The following is a 22,671-nucleotide window of genomic DNA, read 5'->3' as shown; positions in this document are numbered from 1 at the left end:
TTATGCTAAAATATACTAAAAACAACCTTGGTGCTTAGTGTGTTGTCAACTGTTATTTTAAAATGCAAATAGTTGCCAGATATTCGCCCTGGTGCCCAAGGATACAGAGGCTACACACAGTAGATGCTTGCTGACACTGAGGCTTTTATGCACAATTTCCAGTTATATCAATGCTCTCTCAAAACACAAGGCCACCCTGATGCTCATAAAGCCAGCGCGATGGTGGACCTTCAATCTTCTACTATCAGCTGCCACACTGTAACCATCAAGGCTGGGTGTCTAAATCAAGGTCACCAGCGTTGTAATTGTTAAAGGAAGGAAGCGTGTTACTTTATCGTCTCTATTCAGTCCCTGATTTTGAAATCTCGCCCAATCTTGCACTTAAAATATGAACAGTTCTCCTTCTGGTAAACGTCACAGTTCAGTGGACCTATTAATAATAAAAGAGGATTTTTGTAGGATTACAGCATGTACAGTAGCTCATGATTCTTTTCTAGATCTACTCAATAGTGTGGCCTGGTGTGTGAACAGATCCATTTTGAAAGCAGTCTGTTGTGGGACGGACAGATCAATAATGATGTATGAATGAGTGACCAAAACACTGACCTGATTGTTAATGCATTGATTGTAATTTGATGTGTTTACTGAAAGCAGCCACCATTAAACACAGAGCTGAATATCCATTGAGATATCAGTCCAGCTTCCCAAAATTAAATTATCCACCAAGGGGATACACTAACAGCTATTTAAACAAAATAAACAGTAACATTAAAGTGGTGTGTCACCTTGACTTGCATGATTAGATTATAGAATTATTAATGTGTTTATGAAATACTCACTGGTGAAACGTAAGTATGTTTTTTTTATATTTTGACAAAACTGATATTTTTTGAATCTTCAGAAGCTCAAGAAAAGGGAAAACACAAAATAAAATGTGAAATGACAAAGAAATAAACAAAGCAATGTAGAATCCGAGCTCCGAATAAGCCATTAAGCTAGCGTCACTAATTACCACGCCTTTGTTTAATGATTTGCTGTGACTGAAGACATTGTTCCAACCGTCAAAATGATTAACCGAGCTCATGACAAACAATATGTGGCAGCTAATTAGGTGGTCTTTAAAACGCACTTGGAACCTGTTAATTGCGTCTTTGTGTTGGTGAGAAGAGAGAGACGGTGAGACTTTACAGTTTCATGAAGACCGTGGCAGCGTTTTTGCAGTGAAATGAAAACCATCACATTATTGCTGATAATTGACTTTTTATTGAGTCCCTCCCATGAACAGTGATCGTCCAATCACAGCTTAGCAGCTAGAATTCTGCATGGCTGTAGTCAGAGTGATGACCCTATATAATTTGGAGGCTGGTGTATTTTTTTTATCATAATAGAATCCAAAAACACAAGAGTGTAGGGAAAGCAGTGTGTTGATTTGCTCTAATTTAACCTACACTAGTTGGCATGTCCAGCTAACTAGCCTACTACCTACAAGACATATTTCCCCACCGTGTGACCTGGACTGCTATTGTATCAGAGTGTAGGTGTAACATCAGCAGCTTTGTCTTGCTCTTTAACACCCCGGCAACCCATACCAGACTTTCAGTATGTAAGCTAAGCAGCCAAACAGGTTTATGATAGAAGGAAATATCAATTTGTAATAATTTACATTTACTTTATCGTGCTGAAATACAAGAACAATGCTGTTTCTTTATTTCCATGTCTCCTACATGGATCATCACTTGTAGAAGTTGCACGTTTTTTGCCTTTAGCCCTATGTATGTTTCTTTTGAATGCATATTAAACATCCATTTACAGAGTTCTCCTTTTAAAATGAGTTGGCAGGAAATACTAAAAAGTCAGTCTATGAGTTTTCAACCAACTAAGTGTTAATTTAGCTGGTAAAATTAGTTGCTGGCTAGAAACAAGGAGCCTGGAGGTTTTTAATATAACCAACGTTCTCTGAGGGATGGAACTACGGTATAACATGTATGTATGGGGAGTGCGTCCGTGTGTACCAACCGAAAGGGAACTGCTTTTTCTACCTCTGTTGGAAATCAAGTGCCTATTGTTTTAAGAATTACCAAAGTCTAATTTATGGTAGGGTGCACAGCTCTTTTGATGGGTGTTGCTCGACAGTAATTCAACAGCTGTGCAACATTTTCAATTTATGATTTGACAAAAGGGCGGCACGGTAGTGTGGTGATTAGCACTGTTGCCTCACAGCAAGAGGGTTCCCGGTTCGATCCCGGGTGTGGGAGCCCTTCTGTGCGGAGTTTGCATGTTCTCTCCGTGTCAGCGTGGGTTCTCTCCGGGCACTCCGGCTTCCTCCCACAGTCCAAAGACATGCAGATTGGGGATTAGGTTAATTGGTGACTCCAAATTGTCCGTAGGTGTGAATGTGAGCGTGAATGGTTGTCTGTCTCTATGTGTCAGCCCTGCGATAGTCTGGCGACCTGTCCAGGGTGTACCCTGCCTCTCGCCCAATGTCAGCTGGGATAGGCTCCAGCCCCCCCGCGACCCTCAAGAGGATGAAGCGGTTAGAAGATGGATGGATGGATGGATTTGACAAAAAAAATGTACCCATCTTCTTCTGACAGCTGTTTGTTTTTTGTCTTGATTTCTGCTAAGTGAGTTAATTAAAGAGAAAGAGATTTTAAACTCACTTCTACTCAAAAGACAGCAGCTGCGCAAGGAAAGGAGGGGGTCAGTGCATCCATTAAACCACACAAGGGAGCTACAGGGTGTATATGTTTTGGTCCAACAAATGCAGGACATGGACTGAGAGTCATGCTTTTGGAATTTTTTGAAATCTCCAAGTTATCTGAAGTTACAGTTATATACCAAATTGTTCAGTCAAATGTTAGTGTGATGCAATGTGACTACCCATTCATATTGCGCGACAAAATATAACAATGTCTTTTTTGTCAAAAATACATCATTTCTGTGGAGCGCCCATCAAAAGTGTTGTGCAGCCTTCATAAATCAGGTTTAAGTCTTTTGTGCATCTAACCTGCCACTGCTAATAGTGTAAACTGCACATGTGCTTTGTGAGAACAGAAAGCTTGACAGGCCTAGCAACAGTAACTAAGAGAGTTAACGTCTGTGAGGTGGAATAGCTGATCATTACACTTTTTACTCCACAGGCAGTCAACGGAGTCTCCAACAAGAGCCCTTACCCCGCCCAGCAACTGTCAATCAACATTACAACCAATCAGGCTGGTGAGTGTGGAAGTGCAGAAGCTGTGTGCATGTGTGTGAAAACATCTGTGTATGTGTGTGTAAGCATGCCCTGGGGCACAGTGGATTATGCGAGGGAGGGATGGCTAGGGGGATAAAGGAAATTGAGCTACAGCTTTTTAATTCATAAAACATGTTATAAGCTTGTCATCGCTCTCCCTCTGTCTCCCTTTCGCTCCCCTCTCCTCTGTCTTTCCTGCACATCCGCAGCTTTCATCCTGTTTTCCTCTTTTCCCTCTGCCTCTCTCTGTCTCTGTTCCCTTTTTCTTGCCTTTATCCCCTCTCCGTGCCCTCCCCTCTCTCCGTCTCTGACAGTGTAATTCTTAGAGACTATAAAGTGAGCTGAGTTACTGCTCCATCAATACTTTATAGAGACAGACACAAGTGATATTTCCACCGCTACCCAAATTTAGATTTAAAAGCCGCTTTGCTCTGATGGAAAACACATCATTTACCTCATCTACGGCAACCCAGGCTCATTCCTAATCGAAACATGATCCATTGTCACCCTGCCGCTTTCTGAGCACATTTGTTACTGCTGCCGGATGCAAAACTCTCTTATCCCTGAAATCTTTTAGGACTCAACAAAAACTGATTTATTTTCAGGTTGACTGCACTGGGGAGGGGTTTAAATTATGCAATAGGTTTAGCGTATTCATGGGACCTTAGGATATGAAACTCACTCGACATATAGAGAACCCTGTAAAATGTCAATTGTGGCGATATTAAAAATGACTGTGAGGTTTTCAGGTGACAGCCCGCTCACACTGTCAAATTATGACTACAGGAAATATTTGGCTCATGAGATATCACAGCATTTACTGAGGATTGTGGCAACTATATGATGTCCTGATGACTCAGCTGTGAAAGATCCATACGTCCTCAATATAACTTACATCAATTTGATACTAGTTACTGGTGTGGCATTAATCTCCGTGTCTTGATGCCTTCCTCTCTTCACTGTACGCTATTAAATGAAGTACGAATGTGATGAAAACCATCTCATAAAGAGATCCGGGAGGCAAAACCAAGAAATACATTATAGCCAAGAGCTTGTGGTTCCTAAAATTATGAGTAAAAATGCATTACAGACATAACTCTTGCTTCCCCATCAGTGACAAGTGCAGTAATTTGTTTTCATGAGCCTGGATGAGGAAACATTTTTCTCCTTTGGGTGTAAATAATCCTTGGCAATATGTCATTACATTACACACTATATTTCCATATTTATGGAGTTTAAGCATGCTAGCGGATCTTTTAACTGCCTAATTGATTGTGTGTACTCGTGTGTGCGTATGTGTGTTTTTTAACAGCTCCCTCAGTAGTTCCCATAATGCACCAAGTGAGCTCAACGAGCCGCAGCTTCTCGTTGTCATGGCCACCGCCCGAGCAGCCCAACGGAATTATCCTCGACTACGAGATACGATACTTTGACAAGGTAGAGTGGGATGATTAATGTCTGTGAGTGTTCGCGTGTGTGTGTGCGTGTGTGCATGTGTGTGTGTGTGTGTGTGTGTTTGCCTTTGTGCTTTTTGGTGTTATGGTCACAGACAGTAATCCATTAGAGTCAATAAAATGGGCAAATCAATATCAACTTCATCTAAGTCATCTATTATCAGCACTCACTGAGTGGCAGCAACAGTCTCACTGCCTCTAAACTACTTAGCTCATAATAAGTTGTTGTAACGCTTGTTGCTGATAAGTTGATCCACAATTTTTATGTCTACGCCATCTTCGACAAGCATATGAGGTCACAACAGTTCATTATTTATGCACAGATAAATGGGACAATTAACCAGTCAGAGAACCACAAAAACATTGGTCAGTTGGTGAATAAAACACATTAAGAAAACATACACATTGCCATTGAATTAATTAGAAAAAGAAATCTTTACTTAAAGGTCCAGTGTGTAGGATTTAGGGGGCTATATTGGCAGAAATGGAATATAATATAATAAGTGTGTTTTCTTTAGTGTATAATTACCTGAAAATAAGAATTGTGTTCTCCTTACCATAGAACGAGCCATTTGTATCTAAAAAGGGAGCGGGTCCTCATTTATTGAGATTGCCGTGTTGTACAACAAAGTTTCTATACTCTGCAAGGGTTAACTCCCACACAGGGTTTTAAGCCTGCAGCTCCGTACCAGTCATTTAGAGCTGAAGAAGCTTCTTAGATGAGAGGCAAAACGTCTTCAAGAAACACAAGCAAGTCCAGTTGGCTACAATATAATGCTTATGATTACCATGACCTGGATGACTGAGAATCTTCATCGACAAATCTGGTCTGTTTATTTTGGAGAGGAAATGACCTCTGGGGATAATTTGGCTCCCAGTAAGAACACTCCTAAACAATCAACACTGACAGAATTCTAGCCGGGGGAAGATTTAGCTGGTTGCAATCTTCAATTCATTGTTTAACTCTGACAAATCTCCCCTAAATCTTACACACTTCACCTTTAAAATAATAGCTTATCACATTGGGGGAAAAAAACAAAATAAATTTATATGTTGCTGAGATTTGGATAAGAAGAACGATACCACTCTCATATCTATTGAATATTAATCCCTCTGTATCCAGTCTTTATGTTAAACTAAGCTAACTGTCTCACTTTAGATGAAACTATGCCCACTTCCGCATGATGATTGGCTGCCAGTCTTTGGAGTTTAAGAAAGTGTTTCTCCCTGCAGCACACAGGAAGGCTGGTGCTGGTTTAAAGAGGCATCCTATAGCTGGGAACCATGTGAAACAACACAGCGTGCATTCCTCAGTGGCTTTGAACACCACCCCTGCCAAAAAACACAGAGGAACTCTGCCCCCTCTCATCCATCTCCTTAGATGCAGGATGTTGGGTTTTGATGCTCTTGTACCTCCTTTATGTATCTATGTGTTTTGTTTGTGTATGCAAAGTTTTACTTTAGCTACCCATATTGCTGTACTCAAAGCATCTGTTGCTGTCATATTTTGCAGAGACGAACCTTCAGTCACTGGACTAGAAACAAAGGCTGTTAGGTCAGTGGGGACAAAAGACAACGATTCAAACTTAAATGAATGCATTTTTTCATCCATAAAATAACCCAAACTCCCCAAAATAATTAGATACAGGCATTATAACACAGCAATGCAAGAGCATGCCAAAGTTTTTCATACCTGACAGCACAATGTCCCAACTGGAGTTGACCTAAAAGCAAGACTTCTTCTTGCGTCATTCTCACTTGTGTTTAAGTGGCTGCCCTCTGAGGCACCTGCCATAATTCAGGTGTTCATATTATGAGATATTTCTTCAGCTATTTGAACAAATTTAAAAAAAAAAAAGATTAACTAATTACAGCAATGTCCACTGCTCCATCGCACATGCCCATACAAAACAGTGACACATGACAATATGGTGTGCTTGCAATGTGTGTTTTTAATGTATCCATTCACTTACGTTTTTTTCCTTTTCAAAATAATCACTCAATAATGCTCTTGTAATATTCCCTGTGTTATTATTCATTATATCCTGTCACTTAACGTAAGTACTAATAATTGATAAAAAAAAAAAAAAAAGAAATCATTATTGTTGTTATTAGTTAAGGGGCTGGGGTGTTGTGAATGCTGCTCATTATGTACATGATGATTAATGAATGACAGCTAAAAGCAGAAACGTGTCAACATATTTCTCAGACTTATAATTCCTGAAATTGATGTATTTTCTCTCTCACTTGGGCTCAATGTCTATTAAAGAGTTGGGTTCATGCATCATCTTTTATACCATATTATTCCCTAATAAGTTGGGATTGATCTCAGAGCCACAATGCATATTTCATGGAGCCTGTAGTCATACTGACAAGGTTTTACAGTGATGGAGAGCCTCTCTTTATTCCAGCACACATCCATTGTTGATCGTAGTCATGCAGCAAAGACGGGCATCCGTTCATTAATGAGTGGCTACAGTGGGATCCTGTCAAACTGTAAAGCTGCATTGCTCCAATGAAACTGTGAAAGAAAGGTTTACTGATTTATGGAGTTCAACAAAGCTGTGTGTGTTTCCTCCATGAACAACTAATGTAGTTTGAGTTGCCACAGTTTCATAAGCTGTAGCACACAAAATGGAATCTAATTAAGATCTGTGGGCTCTGGAAGATCCAATTAAAACCGTTTAATTGGTCAAGTAGCTCATCTTGTGTGTCTTGTGCAGGCCACTCCTCACTTTAATCGCTCGAAGAAACAGAACCTCAGACAATCGCAGACAGTGATTTAGACAAATATAAATTAGACCAAAAAATGTACTTCTGTCGCAGTTGAATTATTTAATATTTTGATGCCTTCAGGAGACGAAGCTACATGGTTTATAGCTGTTTTATGTGACTATAATCACATCAAGTGTTATTTATTTTCTCAGTGATACCAGGACACATTTTTACAGCCTGGTTGCAGTCTTTATCTTTATGCTGTTCATGGCAATGGTTGCACATGCTGTGTCCGCGGGGAGGATTGTTACACTGTTTGTGGACTGCAGCCAGCAATATTGCTGTATTGTTTGTTGAGTGGGATCATTTCCGAGATTCATCTCCTCAGCTCAATGTGGATGTGGCTCTGTGGACATTGCTGTTTTGATATTTGCCAGATGAAATCACAGAAAGTTACCTTTATTCATGAAGGATAGAGTCTTTCCTCCCAAAGAGAGAAACTCACGGCTGCAGAGGGGTTTCACACAAGCCCCTAGGAACAGCACCAGGCTTTGATGCTATTGGGCCCAAAAAGACTATTTCCCATAGACTTACATTGTAAAAGAGATGTCTTTAAATCAGTGATAACATTTTTTGAGTGTCACAGCCCCTGCGAAATGAATAATTTCATAATCAGAATTTGATCCATTTGGTCTGATAACTTTTCAATAGTCGAGAAGAGCCGTGTGACTAAATAACTGTATGTGTTGTATTGGGCTACTGTATTGTATTGTATAATTGTATTGCAAGTTATGTGAGGGCTAAACTGGAAGTTAGCCTCTCGGCTGGCGAAAGTCTCTTGTGTGCTTGCTCTGTGGGCCCCAGGATGTGAAAGATGCGGGTAATTTTTCAGGTAAATCTTTTTACTGAGCAACTTTCACAAGAATGAACAAGGCGTTGCCTCCAGCACTGTATACCGTTCTCACAGAATAGTCGAATAGTCAATCAAAACCACTAGTTGACACTGTGCAGTGTTACTGACTAGTAATTCATCTGTGGTTTTAGCATGGTGCCTTAATAAAGCAGTAGGAATGCATTTACCGCAGATATGCAGCTGGGGGCGCTGTGGGTAGTCAGTGTTGATGGGTCATAGTTATCAATTGCAATGGTCTTCTAACATCTGAAAGAGGACATTGGTTTTGTCGGACACAGGGCTGTTTCAAGACCCTCTGGGGGCCCTAGGCAAGAGGCACCTTGGAGGCCCCTCCCCCCGCCGGCACCCGTCTCCGACACTGAGAGGACATGAAGCGTTTGTAACAAATCCTTTATTTATAGAAAAATAGAAAAACAAAGCAAAATTGCCTTACATTATTTAAATAACAAAAACACATAACATGCTTCCTTTCAAAGAAAACAATAACAACAAAATACAAAAATAAATACAGTAACTCATTGTGTAAGACAAATATTTGTGTAGTCATTTTAAATGAAATAATATCATGACAGATTTAAACTGGAGAGCAGATCCCTCTGAGGCTCAATGAAGTTATTCTTATTCTTAGTTATTCTTATTTCTTAAGTCACTGTGAATTTAGAATAACTTTCTCCTACCTTCATCTGTTGAGGCAACTGTAGATGTATGCTGTTGTGGACCAAAATATTTCAACAAAGCACCTTGAGAAAAAAAAAAGCTCAATTATATTTGGTGAGTTTGCTTTAGTATCTTCATGCAAGTACAGAACTGTGTGTGTGCTTCACAAACACTCAACATTTAAGATCTGTATGAAATAATTAATGAACAACAGTAACAACTTCAATGCTTCATGTTAACATATTATCTTCCTCTTCTAAATACAAATTAGTTACAGTTTGGACAGAATAAGATGTTCTACTGACAGCAGAATTGATGTTGGTTTCATTAATGTTAGCATTTGACAACAAATGCATTACTAATGGGAGAAATTAACATTGTCGTTGGCACTAACTTATTGCAGGTACAGTGTTCTGTGTACACAACCATGGCAACACAGCTAATGTCATAGCTGGGATTAGGGGGGATTCCGACGTGTTGTCGTTGCTGCAGTGTCTATAGGGGTTCCATTCATATTGTCATTGATATGGACCAATGTCAGCCGTCTCTGGGGGGCCCCGTCCAGCTCGGGGCCCTAGGCAATTGCCTAGTTTGCCTGTCCAGTTGCGACGGCCCTGGTTGGACATTGATTTCTTTTTTTAAAGAATCATTTTCTACGTTACATTCTGCCACGTTACATAAACAGAATTTAGGTTATCTAGGGAAAGAAAGACTTCTGCTATCCCGACAAGAAAACAGTCATGTTGTTATCGCAGCTTAAGTATTTCCAGCTCAGACAAGTCGAATCATCCAATCAAATTGCAGCTCATTTGTGAACAGCCTCTCATAGCCAATTGAGGACTACCCCCAGGTGGGTTCCGTCTACATTACTGGTTGTATTTGAGACCTTTTTGACGATAGCCGATCATTGTTACGTATATTTGAAGGAAAAATATATGGTATATCCTGCGATTAATCGACTAGTTGACTACTTTTTTTGGAGTAGTTGATGACTACTAAAATGCAGTAGTCCTGAATGCCCTACTATCACAGAGACTACATATCTCTGCAGTAAACCATCCATTCATCCAGGCTTGGATGTTTAGGATCTGTATGACTCAGGCTGTTGAGGCTGAAAAGAAACGAGATATCCGTAATGATTATTTGTATTCTCTTTGACAATGCCAGTGATTAGCAGCTCTATTGATGACTGTGCTTTTTGAGAGGTGCCAGTATGTCCTTGAACTAAACTCTCTGGAAGTTTGCTTTATCCTACCCATGCTGAATCGCTGTGCAAGAGGCACTTCCACTGCTTCTCCATCCAATTATCTATTTTTCTACCGCCTCGGTCAAAGTAGTCCGAAACTCCCCCCTCTCAACAATGTCTTCCAGTTCTTCCTGGGGATCCCAAGGCTTTCACAAGCCAGATGAGATATACAATCCCCAGGGGCTCCCACCAGTTTGTCATGCCCAGAAAGCCTCCAAGATGAGCACCCAGGTGGCATCCTTATCAGATGCCCAAACACCTCAACTGGCTCCTTTGTATGTGAAGGAGTAGCGCCTCTACGCGGATCTCCCCGCACGTGTTTGAGCACTTCACTCTCTCTCTAAGGGCTTGTTTCCAGTGTTTTGCAAAAGAGAATAAAGAGTGAATGTGATGATAAAAAATGTCACTCCTCTGCTTTTCGCTGTGTATGTCAACATTTTGAGAGCACTGGAGGATTTTTCTATCTCCCTAGCTGAATCACTTAAAGACCAGAAGACCAAAGCACCAATTTATTCAGTAGTGGATGCTGCTGAAATCGCAACTCCAACCACTCTCCTCTGTGAGGCTGTCTGACTGAAGCAATCAAGCCTCCAGCTGTCCTGTGGTAGACAAGGTTCTAACGTGTATGAACCAGGAGACTGAGGCACAAAACACTTTGCTGCCAGAGCCCAGTGATCGAACAAGCCTGCATAAAAAATGTCAAACCCGGGGCTGCAATGAGGGCCCCTGATTCAGGGGTGAAACGTGCAGGACCTGATTGCTTTCCCATCAAAGACTGCTGCTCCAGGACAGAAAAAAACTCCAAAGAAAGGACAAACTGCATCTGCATATCTTGTCTTCTTTGTAATTCAGTCAGTGGGAAGCAATGCATTTGGAGACTGAAAGTTAAATTAAAAGCGTATCTATCACCCAGAGCAAAACATAAGAATATCCTCATCTTTTCTGAAGCTGAGCCAGCAGCTGCAAAAACAGATTCAGAGACTTTCACTGCAGACAGATTAAAAACAAAGAGCAAAGCACCTACAAGGGATTGTGTGAGATACACCAAAAAGAACAACATGCCTCCTCATTCACAGCCCACATTTGATTTCCTGCCATCTTCCAATCCTTTTTCATAAAACTGAAGAAAATAGTTTTTGGCTTTTTTGGAGGGATACCGCTGCTAGTCTTTGTGTTCATTTTTTCCCCCCTCTTAATACATACTGTCAGTGAGTTGCTGCTTCCATAACTCACTAAAGTTCTGAGATACAATCATAACAACACACTGTAAATGCTCAAGACTGTTGTCAACTCCCTTTCTTATCTATTCTCTTTGATGAAAAGACTCAGTCCTAAAGTCCATGACTCCAGAGGGCTTGCTCACAGATTCCAATTTTCCAGCACAGCATAGTGTATGGCTATAATTTCACTGTGTTGCACAAGGGAAAGAGAGTGTGTCGTTTTTATTATTGTGGTTCTTATTGCTTCTCTTAGTTCAGTATGTGCTATGTGTTAATATGTAAATCCTATAACTAAATGAAACACACCGCTGACATAGCGCATAGTATAATCTAGGTATGCTACAGAAGTCCTGCCCTTATTACCTCACTGTTTTATTTTTGCACAATATATTCAAACCAGACTCTTTCTTGTTATATTTCTTACATTTATAAATGCTACACAAATTGTCAACACACTCAGACACAGTATCTAATCAGTAAAATGTCAATATAATGAAAGATGTGTTGTAACTCTCCATGCTGATTTTCTATCGTGAAACGTGATTCAAAAAGATCAAAAAGATTTGCTCTCCAATTAGTGAAATGCATTTATGCCATCATCAGAATGTGGTTCATGTGTGCTCAAAGAAGAAGCTGTGCATATCTATATGGTGAAGTTTTCCTGACAAATAACCTTTTGCGATCATGCAAGCAGTCACTGTCATCTCTTACAAGCAACAGAAGAAATAGTGTGATGTTGTTTTAATGCTGCAAAACCTTTTAGGAAGGAGCTCAGGTGGAAAGTTGGCTGTAAAAAGTGTCCGACTTTGTCAGCAGAAACCACAGTTTACATGCGGTCTCTTACCAACAGTCAACAACAGAGTTTCTTATCTGTCCCTAACCTCAACTATAGACCTGGCAGATCAGAAAATACTCATATGAAACAGAAGTTTTAGAGGGCACTGAAAAATAATGTTGTTGTGGTGGTGTAAGGGCTTGTGGGAATGATCACGTACATTAAAAGCCACTGGAGCAAACAAACAAAAAAAAAGACATTTTACTTGAGCAAGAACATATATTGGAACGTTAGACAAACCTATCACTTAACGCCAAAAAAACAAGGTATGGGTTCATTACAACAATGTTGTGACCCTTTCCTTGTTAAAGCCGCAGGCACTGAAGACATACTCCCTGTCACTTTAAAATTAAATTCATTTATTCAACTGACTCAAACATCTTCCAAACATTGTTCTCAATTAACATCATAAATAAAGAAAACGAGAAATGTCACAAAAATGAGTCAAACAATAATCAAAAGACTTTATCTTAACCAAGACTTCAGCTGCCCAACATTTTCTGAAACCGCTACCAGCTACAGGTGGGGCCATACATGCCCTATGCACCAAGTCCTTATAGTGTTATAAACATTCATTCATTCATTCATTCAAATAAATGCAACCCAAAGCTATAATAAACAGATGCAATAACAAAATGATATATAATATGACATATAAGCAAAGTTAAACCCTTTTTTTAATGGCTACAACAATTGTAAATCACATTTTGACAACACCATATGATACTGTGGCTGGCAAACAACATGCCAGTATGACAATGGCAATGGCATAAAGATCAATGCACTGGCAGCACAGCGTCACCACCACCACGATAGTCACACTTTTTAAGTTCAGGTGTTGCTTGAAAACTGCATTTAAAATTTAACATCATGTTCATGCTGCTCTGAATCTGTAGCATAATGCACAGAATATTTCAGGGAATCATCTGGAAGGCTCATGCTGCCAGAGATCATTTAAAAAACAAAAGATGTTGCAGGTAACATAAAAAAAAAAAATCAACAATACAAATACATCTCACCCCCGCTCAAGTGGCGGGGGTGCTGCACCTGGCTGTGAAGGTGCTACTTCCCACGGTTTGGGTGGAAGCGTAGTTCCAGGGAAAGATAGAAAACAGCAGCAGCGGAAAGAGCAAGTTGTGATTCTGACTCTCGGAGAGCAATTAGAGTGAGTTTTAGGACAGAGTGAGAGGAACTGCAGTCTCTGAGACATGTACTGTAGCTGCAGTCTGACAGTCACAGATAAAACACTTATTTTGTCAAAATCAGGGCAGCGACTTTACAGTAAGCCGGCCTTACTCGCCGCTGCCTTTGCGCTAACATTATTTAACATGGAGGCCAATTAAGACCCAGAATCAAAAGCTGGCAGTTTCTTCTCTCATTGTTTCTTCGTTTCACTCTTCTTCCTTGATGCTCATCTTAAGAAGGGAGAAATACTGTACTTTACACTGGAGACAAGCCAGCCCCATAAAGTGACTAATTTTAGCTTCAAGTGAAGAAGTCCTCGGGGAGCGGTTTGATAAGCCTTGAGAGAGGGAGGACAGGTTTTTCTTAGCAGACAGCTGTACTTTACCTCCTTTTCTCCACCTTCCTTCCCTCCATCTACTCCACCCCCCTCTCCCCCCCTTCCCTCTCCCTTCATAGCCACTCTATAGATAATGAGGTTTTAATGTTGTAAATTTGATATGGCACAGGGAGGCAGGATTTTTCCCCCCTACTTATCTCTAGCTCCCAGACCTTCCCAGATGGGTTGCCCCCTAACCTTTTCACTGTGGTGAGCATAGAGCTCCCCCCCAACACACACACACATACACACACACACCTCCAAATCTAAAACCCACTCTGACATAATACCCCCATTTCTGTGTCCACTTCCAAATATAGCTCAATCATATTCTCTCACAGCTTTTAACACCTCAAACTCTGTAGTCGTCCATGTGTCGTGTCATAATTATGACAGTAGGAGTCTGAATGCTCCTAGTACAGTATATCAGTATTGAACTGAAATAAACTAGAGCCAGTTGACATTAAATATAGCATATGAAAATACTGTGGGTACACAGGAACAACATGCATTACACAAGACATTGCATAATAGAAACAAGACAGATAGCCTCAAGCAACAACATAAGGTGTTTAAGACCATCAAGTGAGGAGCAGGTATTTGTTATTAAGAACTGCAATGATAATATGAATAAAAATTCAATCATCTTTAACCCCTTTTTATTCATGTGCATGTCATCTTTTGACTGCTCTCGCTCTCCATCCTCCCTTCTCTTTCCACCCCCAGCCCTCGCTTTCTTCTGGTCTTTTCCCTCCTGAACTCTCCTCATCACCGTCATCTCTCTCCCTCTCCCCACCGCTCTGCCGTCGACCCCTCCACCTCCTTCATCCTCACGGCATGATTCCCTCCCCCGTCCTTTCATGCCATCTCCACACCATATTTGTCGTTCCCCCTGGACCGTTTCGATCTTGCCGCAGCAAAAACCTTTTTATCTGAAAGAAATGGGTAAGAGGAAGCGTAGAAGGGAAGGCGTACAAAAGATAGAGCTAAAAGGTTGTAGCCTTGGGTTTATAAGATAGGCCTGATAGGTCTGATGCCTAATTCACCTCAGGAGGAAGATGGGGCGGAAAGAGGTCCAAATGCTCTGGCAGACCTGTCTCTGTGGGCAATAGCTAATTAACTGCATTATCACTTTATATTTGAAGGAGATGGAGGAAAGAATGGGTCGAAGTGGTGGGAAAAAGAGCCAGAAATCAAAGAGAAAGGGACTGAAGAGACTTTTGAGCAGGCACTTGTGGACAAAGTGAAAGAAAAACAAAACTCTATCTTTCATCTATTGGTGTCTTGCATTGAGAGTAATTTTATGTGCCACAGCTTTGAATTATGCCCCCTTTTCCCTTCTTTCTGTCACTACTCCAGTAAAATGGGAATAAATTGTATTCTGTATGTGCTACACAAAACACTGTAAAATGACATTTGTAAAATTTAACGGTGATGTGTCTCTCCAGAAACAATGACCCAGTATGTCTTCTGAACTTGCTTTAACTAGGACAACTTATTCGGTATAGTAGTTCCAGTCAAATCTGTTCTCACAGAGGTTGGTGGATTATCCAGAATAACTGACAAAGATGCCTTGCTGCTGAGTTTTCTTTTTTTTTATAAATGTTAAAAGAAATGCTAACTTTACAGCTGTGATATAACAGTACTCCTGGCTATGTGACTACACCATCACTGTTGGGTGTGGTAACAGATGCAACAGAGCAAACTGCTGACTAAGGATTGACGGATTGTCAGCCTGCTTAATTTTTTGACGCAATATTTAACATTTTTACATTTAGCAGAATCATTATTTTTTCATAAAATAGCTGATAAATATTTTTTTAAAAATGTGCTCCTATAATTTTCATACATCAGACGTAACTCTATAAGACCTGTTGATGTAATGTTATTAACCTGCAGAGGACACAGATGTCACTCTGTCTGTCACTGTTACAGACTTAAGTCTGCAGTGTAGTTCATACACTTTACTGATAAACCAGAGACTTATATAGTAACACTGGACTTACAGATCAAAGAATGTTTTTATATTGTGTCCAATTTTCAGTCCACTTCCCTCCCTCTCACTCTCAATTCAATTTCAGTTTTCAATTCAGTATGTTTTATTGGCATGAGTCTAACAGAGACAATATTGCCAAAAGCGTCAGGTAATAATGAAATGGGAAAAGTAATAGACACTATTAGTATAGATGCACTAAAGAAAAGGTCTAACAGTGCAGTAGACCTATGGGAGTATTACACATACAGTAACGACACTAGGGAAGGCAAACAGCAATACATGCATTAAAGTCTTTTTTTTTTTTCATGACAATGTTGGAGAGTTCTCTATTGTGACATTTAATTAAACATAAGCTGCTTAAAGGCATTTAAACAGTTTTGTGTTGGAGTTGTGGAGTTTGTGTCAGAGGTGCAAATTTGTGATGTCATCAAGTGTAAAGTCTGGAGCTGCTTCACAGACAATGAACTCAGGGAGATGTTGTAGATGACGCTAAGAGCACCCAGTGTGTGTGAAAATGACTTTAGTAATGTTGGTGAACTGTCCCTTTAAGGTGTGAATTGATAAACAGAGACAAACAGACGGTTAATTCAAGTGTGTGTAGCACAGAAACAATATGTAGTTTGAATTGTTTTTGTTTTTATTGTTGGGAAAGGGAAAAGATGAGGCATGTGATTGAGACTGGCATGGTGAGACAAGATAGATGAATGACAAGATGAATTCAAACTCAAGATGTTGCATTGCAACATCCTGCCAGGAGTCACGGTTTGAAAACGTTGAATGTCTCAGTTTGGACTGGAACGTTGGAAGAATTAATCTTGTCTGAGCTGAAGGCCAAAACTGAGTACTAAATTTAGTCTCTCTTAGTCTGTGACTGAAGAAGTGTTATCGTCTGACTTGGCTCACTGTGAAACATATTCATCTCTCTCTCAACCTCCTCCTCAGTCCCAGTCGTCACTGCTGAACAGTTCAGTGGTCCAGAGCGAAACACCCAATGTTGTTCTGGAGGGTCTGAGGCCTGGGACCGGCTACGTGGTCCAGGTGAGGGCCCGCACCGTGGCTGGCTACGGAGCCTACAGCAAGGACATGCTCTTTCAAACGCTCACCGACGGTAAGTGGGTGGTTGGCTGGCTGGCTGGAGTGTGTGGAGGTGTGTGTGTTGGTGGGGGTTTAAGGTGGAGAGGAAAGAGAGTGCAGGACTGAGAGGGGGAATGTGAGAGGTTGAGCAAGAGTGAGAATCTGGCTGTGAAGTAATTAAATTTTGCTCTACTTTGTGTGTGTGTGTGTGTGTGTGTGTGTGTGTGTGTTTCTGCAGATGAGTACAAGTCAGAGCTAGGACAGCAGCTCTCCCTGATTGCAGGCTCTTTAGTAGGAGGAGTGTGTATTGTCTCATTGGTAGCTATCGCCATCATCTGTACCAGGTAACGCACAGGCACACACACACACACACACACACACACACGCACACGCACATGCTGCATTCATGTGTATTACAGGAATATGCATTTGTTACATATGCGGAATTGTCCAATCAAAACATCCTTAACAAGGCATTGAACATGCTCTGATTTGATAGGTTTCAATAAGCTAATTTTTTTCCTTTTTTTAATCTGGAAATGTAGCTGTATAAATAAGATTTCTTTTGTCGTGTGTGAAAATTAGATATAAAATTAATGATAAAATAAAATAAAATGGAATAGAATAAAAAAGTGGTAAAAATCGAATGTTTTGCAGTATAAACACTTTTTTATACTGCAGAGATTTTGATTGTCATTACAGTAAAAGTACTGTGTCATAATATCTCTGTCGGTAAGCAGTGACAGTGTGACAGTGAGCTAGCAGCACGCACAATACCAGGACTCTGAAGCTGCAGTTAAATGGAATTCAGCTACCATTTACATAAATGTCTGACTGGAACTAAGGCGTTGATTGAAATTTCATTCACAAGAATTTTTCACAGCTTTCAAACACACCTCACAGTGTGGAACCTCAATCACATGATAACAGGTTCACGACCCCCTCCCCCCATATGATCATTTGTTATCATGTTAAGCTCCACACGTTGGTCATGTGATGATAACTGCCATTTCCATGACAACTGAGCAAATTGTACCTGGTGACGAATACTGTGAGCTTCATCATGTCAGGAGGACATCAAAATATAGAAATTTTCTGTTGCCAGTAGGTGGCGCTCTGACTATGATTCAAAATTCCTCTATTGTTTTCATGAACTGGACTATCATCAAATTTTGAAGAGATATGCGCATGTGGAGTGAAGTTACAACAGCTTTTAGTGTATCGTTGAAGCATTGAAATACACCACGCCACCGTGGAAACACCCTTTGACAAAACTCACAGTTTTCACAATATAGCATCCTCTACGTCTTATGGCTCTCATGCAGAATCTGGTCATCTTTGAAGGAGATGTACTTTTAAGTCTAAAACATGACATTTCCTGTTGCCAGTAGGTGGCGCTACAACTGCAACTAAACATTGGCATGTAGATGTCTTCAGGTCAGGATTGCCATCAAATATGAAGTTTGGGAGTGATTGGTCCGTGAACCTTGGAGTTACAAACCTCTTCCTGTTTCATGGTGAAACACAAAACTTTCACGCCTCGCCACAGTCACATGGTTCGACAAGAACTCAAACGTTTAACTTCTTTGCAGCAACTTTGCAGTTTTGAACCTCAGTCACATGACAACAGGTTTACGATCCCCTCCCTCCATATGATCATCTGTTATCATGTGAGGCCCCATACTTTGGTCACGTGATGATAACTGAGCCATCACCATGACAACTGAGCAAACTGTACCTGGTGACGAACACTGTGAGATGTAGTGGACAGGTGGTAAGTTTAGTCAAGCTTTTTATGTCAAAAGTAATGTTTCCAGGCTCAAGAATACATTTTTACATTATCATTTATAGTTTCTTTTACAACATCTTGAGGGAGTCTGGTGCATTTTTTAGCATTTTTAAGACTTACTTACTGACATTACACTAAAAATGTATAATTTAATGGAGACAGAATATCCTTTGTAAGCGACAGAGTTTCAAAGCTTGCTAAACGTGGTAATTTGCTATAATTTGTAGGAAACAACATTTTAATTATATGTTAATTATACATAGCTTCGGACAAAAATGATTTATTACTGATAACAGTTTTAAAATAGATCTGGACTTTCTGAAATTCCTGAAGTTTCTGTGACCCTGTGACCTCCCAGAAATAGCAAGCGACACTCTGTCTCTCCTGTGTGCAGTGTCAGGTGTCTATTGTGAAGATCAGTTGACGTATTGAAATATTACAGAGTGCATTTCTTTGGTTCCAGTCTCAGATGAAAGCAGGAAACAAGAGCTGACAACACAGAACAATAACCAGCCATATAATACTAATGAATTCCTGAAAGACTTTTCCCTTCTCCAAGGCAGACTTTTTTCGACATTCAAGAAGACTATTTATTTTACCTCAGCTCAGCTGAAGAGAAGACAACCAATTAGCATTTCTAACTTTCCTAACTTCTGTGTAACATTTCTGTCTGCTTGCCTCTTTCCCCCAAATTCTCCCTGTTTGTGTTTCTGTCTGCAGAAGAAGGCAGTTGAAGGAGAGCGTGTATGGTGACAAGCTGCAGCAGTACAATGGAGGAGGAGGTACGACCAGTTCTGAAACTTTAAATGAGCTCTACTTTAATATGTGCTTTCATGCACCAAACTTCCAAAACAGTTTTTATATTTACACTCTCTAATTTTCTCCTTAGAAGTGACTCTGAGACCAGACATGTTCAGTGGTCCCACCCCGACTGTGACCTTTCCCACCCTGTCTGAGGGTCACAGTTCACCGGGGGTCAAGATCTACATCGACCCCTTCACCTACGAGGACCCCAACGAGGCTGTGCGGGAGTTTGCAAAGGAAATCGACCCCTCGTGTGTCAAAATAGAGGAAGTCATTGGATCAGGTAGAGATTCTCATAGACTTAGTGTCTTTGACCCTCAGCTTGTTCTTCTTCTCTCCTTCATGTTGTCTGTAACATGTTAAAAACTCAACAAATGAAACTCCATCATCTTTTTAACATGTCTTCAGTGTCACTGTGCATTCTATTTGTACAAGAGTGTGATGAAAAAAAAACTCACAGTCCATGTTCATATCTACTCTAAACTGCTTCAAAAGGGAACGCTAGAAAAGTAAACCTTAGTTTCCTTTAATGAGACCAACTGTCACTTGAAACAACAGATACTCTACAGTAAATTAATCAAGTTCTTCAACTGTGCCAGACGTCTGTGTCAATGAGAGAGATCTGGAAACGTGCAATGCCAATTTATTATTTTTGCTTTATTTTTTTCCTTTGAAGTCAGGAGAGATGTTTTATTCATGCTGAAAACTTTCACAGGAATAAATTAAAACTGTCTTCGTGCATTCTCTTTGGCTATCTGAGCTGAACTGTAAAAACGCTGTGTGATGTTTGGCAAATAGAGAAAGTTGGATATGAAATGGTGTCCCAGAGCATCCTCTGAAATTTTTTGGGGGGCAGGGGGGAGTAGAGTTTTAGCTGTCAGCTGGGTGGAAAGAAAGAGAAAAAGATGGAAAGAAGAAACAAAAAATAAAGACACATTTTACAGATGCTGAGATGAAATACCTTATTTTACCACTGATTCCTTGCAACGTCGTCAACCATTTCTTTTTAGCTGTATTGCCCCAACGGCATCCAGGTAAGATGAGACACAAAACACACAGATTTTAGCATAAGAGACATTTAGACCTTAACAGAATACATAAAACATAAAGATATGTAAAACGTATGCTAAGAGCCACAACACAAAGTCATAAATAGGTTCACAAAATGCAGTGTACATCCAATAACAGCACAATATAAAACCAGGGAAACATCCAGCCATCAGCATCCAACCCAGCCATAAATTGTAGATCTGCACATAAAAAGAAAAATGCACTTAGATATCTAAAACTCTATGAAAAAGGCAGAAGTGGCCCTCACATTTGTTCATTATTTCATTTGCCTAAAAAAGCTGTTGAAAACACACAGTACCTAAGCAGAACCTCAAGCTCTGTAGGTGATATTAATGCTTGATGCAGATTTTTGCATCAAAATTAGGAATAAATAACCTATTCAAGGTCTCAAAGACAAAGGCTGCTTGTCATCTCTGCATTTAAGTTTGATCTCTTCTTCATGAAAGCTCAACGCTGCCAACTGAATGGTCAAGGTCACAGCACAGAACTGCCTCAAGGCTCTATTAGAAAGTTTGTGAATCAGCTGCTGTGTTGAAAACAGTCAAGCCAAATCAGAGCACCGCTCACCAGCTGGACGAACTTTCTCATTTTACAGCTAAACAGTAAAGTGAAATATGTTTCTGAAAACATTTGTGGTGAGAAATAAGTGATGCAGTAACAGAGTCTTGATTCATATTTGATCAGCGGTGCCTACTGTGACAGTTTGACCACAGTTCACGAGCAGTGACTGATATGATTGACAGCTACATTGAATACTCTTCAACTTTGGTTGTTTTCCTTCAGCCGTGGCAGGTTCTCGCAAATGCCATTAGAAGTGCTAGGAGGCAGAGGGACATGATTTTTTTTTACAGACTATGTCTCATGTACTACTGTGTGGATATAGTGGATATAGTTCCAGTAAATATGACAGTAGGCTAATTTTTATGTAGCAGTAATAGCGTAATCTGGCCAGGGGTAGCTGTATGGCTTTTTTCAGCAACCTGGTCAACTGTCCCAGGCCTCCAAAAGTCCCAGATTAACTGCATGTCCAATACATATTTTGTTTTTTAATAATTGAATTAAAGGCGCTGTATGTAAGAATGTGGCCAAAACGGTTACTGCACTCAAATTCAAGTGTTCGAGTCATGTCCGCCCCCCCTCCCCTACAGATTCGAGGTTGTTGGACAGCGGCACGCTGGAGACTGATCTGTTTGCCCATGGGTGGCTGCCGTGGCAGGGCCACGTTTTCCAGCGGACCGTTAGATCAAGTCCGGCTTCTCTGCTGCTAATGCTGCTGCCGGGATACAGCGGAGGAGACTGCTAATGCTATGTACTGGGACACTGCTAATGCTGCTTGCTGTGCTGCTGTAGCTCAGTCGTAACTTTAACTGATGCTGAGACTCTACTGACTGTGTGACTGGTAGACAGCGGTGGGTGGCGCAACAGGCCAAAACACAAATTCAAAACTTAAACATGATTTGCGAACTGTAAATTTTTTTTTTAAATGTGAATATTCTGGCTGTACTATTGTTGTCGGTGAGATCAGTATGTTATATGAACATTATTCCTTAGTCTCTGTGACATATTAGGAGGATTTTATGACTATTTGCTTTAGATTTCTTACATATAGCTCCTTTAATTGACGCTTTGCTAAGTACCACCCCCGGACCCAGAGTGGCCCATCAAAACGTAACATTAGACCAGGGTCTGACAACAACACAGCTGTGCTCCATTGACTGTAATTGTTTTGGATTTCCTTAATTTCCAGGCTGGTTTTGTGGATTTGGAGCTAAATGTTGTGCCTGGGTTACGTTGCGTATTAATGATACTCGTTACCTGAAGAGGTTAAAAAAATAAATACATTGCTTCCCTGTTCCAAAACCAAAATCAAACCCTGAAAAGTGTAGGGTTAGCTAGCTAGCTATTGAAGATATAGCCTTACTGAATGTATACACATGCTGCTTTTGCTTTTTAATGATTATAACATAAAGACCGACCCTGCTGATATTCAACCAGCTGTGTGTCATCGCAGTGTCCGCAGATGAACGTTGATTGACTTCCCCCAGACATGCCTGCCCATTCGGTCGTGGAGGTGCGGGTGCTGGCAACTGGTTCACTATCA

At 40.5% G+C, this 22,671-nt stretch overlaps 1 protein-coding gene across 1 annotated transcript in view; it reads left to right on the top strand.

The window, feature by feature from the left end:
- LOC117253907 (ephrin type-B receptor 1-like) overlaps positions 1 to 22,671 on the top strand; it is a 114,540-nt gene that overhangs the window by 68,315 nt on the left and 23,554 nt on the right. The window contains exons 8-13 of the mRNA XM_033621770.2: positions 3,141 to 3,216; positions 4,548 to 4,672; positions 16,775 to 16,940; positions 17,145 to 17,250; positions 19,416 to 19,477; positions 19,585 to 19,782. Coding sequence (XP_033477661.2) covers positions 3,141 to 3,216; positions 4,548 to 4,672; positions 16,775 to 16,940; positions 17,145 to 17,250; positions 19,416 to 19,477; positions 19,585 to 19,782 — 733 coding nt within the window. The remainder of the gene's footprint in view (positions 1 to 3,140; positions 3,217 to 4,547; positions 4,673 to 16,774; positions 16,941 to 17,144; positions 17,251 to 19,415; positions 19,478 to 19,584; positions 19,783 to 22,671) is intronic.

The sequence above is a fragment of the Epinephelus lanceolatus genome, chromosome 6 (assembly GCF_041903045.1).
Source record: "Epinephelus lanceolatus isolate andai-2023 chromosome 6, ASM4190304v1, whole genome shotgun sequence".
NCBI lineage: Eukaryota > Metazoa > Chordata > Actinopteri > Perciformes > Serranidae > Epinephelus > Epinephelus lanceolatus.
The sequence above is the reverse complement of the archived record's forward strand: the minus strand, read 5'-3'. Positions and strand labels throughout refer to the sequence as shown.